Source organism: Asparagus officinalis, chromosome 6 (genome assembly GCF_001876935.1).
Source record: "Asparagus officinalis chromosome 6, Aspof.V1, whole genome shotgun sequence".
In the NCBI taxonomy this organism is placed as follows: Eukaryota; Viridiplantae; Streptophyta; class Magnoliopsida; order Asparagales; family Asparagaceae; genus Asparagus; species Asparagus officinalis.
Window position 1 is genome coordinate 3,498,018 of NC_033799.1, and position 3,670 is coordinate 3,501,687.

General features: G+C 34.1%; 1 protein-coding gene across 1 annotated transcript in view; it reads left to right on the forward strand.

Moving 5' to 3' along the window:
• LOC109846414 overlaps positions 2,658-3,670 on the forward strand; it is a 2,976-nt gene continuing 1,963 nt past the window's right edge. Inside the window, exons 1-3 of the mRNA XM_020415654.1 lie at positions 2,658-2,681; positions 2,807-2,927; positions 3,414-3,493. Of these exons, the coding sequence (XP_020271243.1) occupies positions 2,817-2,927; positions 3,414-3,493 (191 nt within the window). The 5' untranslated portion in view covers positions 2,658-2,681; positions 2,807-2,816. The remainder of the gene's footprint in view (positions 2,682-2,806; positions 2,928-3,413; positions 3,494-3,670) is intronic.

The following is a 3,670-nucleotide window of genomic DNA, read 5'->3' on the forward strand; positions in this document are numbered from 1 at the left end:
ATACTGCTGGAAATTGTTTCTTGAATTTACATATAGCGAATGCGTATAAGTATTAGCATATTGTTTTTTTAACTGTGATTATTGTTGGCAGCTATCATCATATGCTGATCCTTTACTTCTATAAAGGAATGGGTAGTCCTAGAGTTTAGTTCCATGAACTTCAGTGTACTGTTGATTTCATATTTGCTTGTTTTCAGTTTCCAATTGGACTTCAGTTTTCAGTTCTTTCTTCTTTTATCTTGATTCTTGGTTTTCATTTTGTCTTCAAATTTTCAAAAGATCATCGCCTGTAACATGCATATACAATTAGTTCCTTGTTTATAATCTATATGATTGTTCATCCTAAAATAAACATACAAATGTTACACAGACATACACACACATGTATCTTTGATTTTGTAAGATAAGATTAAGGTTCATTACCCCGGCCTGGTTAAGTACTGGCCGGGCCGTTACTTGTTTTGTTCTGATGAATCATTTCATAGATCAAATAATTTATAATTATTTTTAATTTGATATCAAATAAAAAATAATTAAATTGTTATTGAAGCAACAACAAAGAAAATGCCCATCCCTATTCCTATGATAGAGGTGTCGTTTCTTATTATTAATACTATAGAAATATAGAATGTGCATATTTTTTCAATTCTTATTAATTAAGTATTTTTCTCGTTTTATTTCCTTAATTACTTAATTGGAAAAGAACACATACGTATATTAATATTATATTATATCAAAAATGAAAAAATTATATCAAAAATGAAACACACATATGTTATAACATATATAACATAACTCATTTACTTGTTCAAGGGATAAGCTTTATTTGAGACACAATTATTCTGATTCAAATTCACGGATCACACGGCGCCGCTGCCCCGGCGCCTGCACGCACGCAGCTAGAGTGCCGCACACACACACGAACATGCGTGTGCGGGTGCGCACCGACACGCACACACACGCACACCACACACGTACGCACGTTATTATTATATATATATATATATATATAATATATATATTTATATTATAAGTATATATATCATATACTATTATATATATGAATACATGCATATAGTTAGTTCCTTGGTTATAATCATATATGCATTCTACATTAAAGTAACAATACAAATGTTTATATATATGTGTGCGTGTGTGTATTACATCTATTATATGTATGTGTATATATATATATATATATATATATATATATATATATATATATATATATATTATATAATATTATGATAATATATAGGTATAATTTATACATAGAGAAAAATGGGTATGCTTGTACCAAGCATAAAAAGTTTGTGCTTGGTACTAAGCACAAAAAGTTATGTTTGTAGTGAGGGGACATAATCCCCTCCACTCATTCAAATGGTTGTATATTTCCCATGCACTCTCAACCCATGTGAATGTGGTCCCCCATTGTATGAGTGAGGGATTGTGCCACTCACTCCAAGCATAAAATTTATACTTGGTACCAAGCATACCCATATTTCTCATGTACATATGTACATACATATGTTACAATATGTACATACATATGTACATGAGAAATATGGGTATGCTGGTACCAAGCACAAATTTTATGCTTGTAGTGAGTGGATAATCTCCTCCATACATATGGACATACATATGTATATGTATGTACATATGTATATAGTATGTACATACGTATATGAGAATATGGGTATGCTTGGTACCAAGACAAAGTTTGTGCTGGTAGTGAGGTGACACAATCCCTCCATTCATTCAAATGGAGGATCATATTCACATGATGGAGGAGTACATGGGATATGCAACCATTTGAATGAGTGGGAGGATCATGACACCTCACTCCAAACATAACTTTATGCTTGGTCCAAGCATATTCATTCTCTCTCCTCTCTCTCTCTTCTTCTCTCTATATATATATATATATTATTTATATATATATATATATAGGGTTTTCTATAGAGTGCCCATAACACACTCTAAAGAGAGAGAGAGAGAGAGAGATGATTGGGAGGGGATCCAATGCAAATCAGGTGGCCTTCCTCAATCATCTCTCCTCTTATCTATAGAGTGGCCCATGGGCACTCTATATGAAAAGACCATATATATATATATATATATATATATATATATATATATTATATATATATGAGGAATATGAGTATGCTGCCCCGGTACCAAGCATAAAATTTATGCTTGTAGTGAGGTGTGATATTATCCTCCACTCATTCAAATGGAAGGGACCACATTCACATGGGTGAATGTGGTCCCCAAATTGAATAAGTGGATGGGAATGAGACACCTCACTACCAAGACAAAATCTGTGCTTGTACCAAGCATACGCCATTTTTCTCTCTCTCTCTCTCTGCTATCTATATATATATATATACTATAATATATATATATATATAATATCTTGTCCGTGTCCTATCTTCTACAAATTTTCGGTGTCCCGTGTCCATGTCTGTTTTTATGCTACCTAGGTTCTTAATAAAAAGATTGGCTCAGGACCTGGGGTTCAAAGCAGATCCTTATTACTTGAACCCAACTGAGGGTAAACAGAAGAACTCCTCATGTGAGTCTGTTTCATTATCTATCAACCCCAAATTTTTATTATGTGCTTCCTGGTATAGATGGGGATGAGCTTCGTATGGCTTTGGGGTGACAGCAATTAAATTTGGGTAAATATTGGTACTTGGATGCAAAGCATGTGTACTATTTGTATTTTGGATATCGTATGTGGGGGTTTTACTTAATTTTTCATATTTTGGCTTTGTATGTGAGTTGCGGAATTTCTGTGGCTTAGGTTGAGGAAGATGAGTTCCAGGCCTGTTCCAAGAAGGGATAGCCCTTGGGGGCTGCCTGAAGGTGATACAAGGCAGCCCAAGGCACATAGATGCAATGACCGAGCTGAGGATGTAATCCAGGTAGCCATCTTCCATACATTCTTTTGAATGAATCAAAGGAAATTTTACTTTTTGGTATCTTTTTTAATTCTATTTGGCTGATAGGGTTAATTGTACATAAACCCACTGTAGTATTGCAGTTTTGCGCTTAGAGGCGCTGTAGTTTCATTGTTGCATATGGACCCCTGGGTTAAATTTTTGGGCTCTTTTACCATTGGCGAAATTTTAGCACGGGGTGAACTAGTGAGTCTATCTGATGGCAATATGGTCAAAAAAGGTTTAACACCAGGGGTCTATCTGTAACATTGAAACTACAAGGGTATTATGTGTAAAACAGCGATACTAGAGGGGGTCTGACATAAACCTCAATTGAAGTTGTAACTGAAACACAAATAAATGAAAATTAGATATAATATTAAATGAATTTGAGCAATATCAACTTGTAATATAATTTAAATTTTCTGCAATGTAGATCTGTCAATAATTCTTGTTCCTATCCTTTTGCAGGCTTGTTTTGAAGGAAATCCATTTAAAACTGTGCCGGGCCCTTTCAAGCTATTCTATCGATGCATGCGGTCAAACCCAGGGTATGATCTCTCTTCATCTCATTACAAATTTTTACTTAAATCTGAATGCAGGCACTGAAACCTCTGAAAGAGAACACAGTTTGTAACAAATTCTGTAATTACTGCAATGAGCTAAGAGCTACTGTCTTTTTTTTGATATTATTATAACGAAATACTCTAAATGATGCATATCTGCCG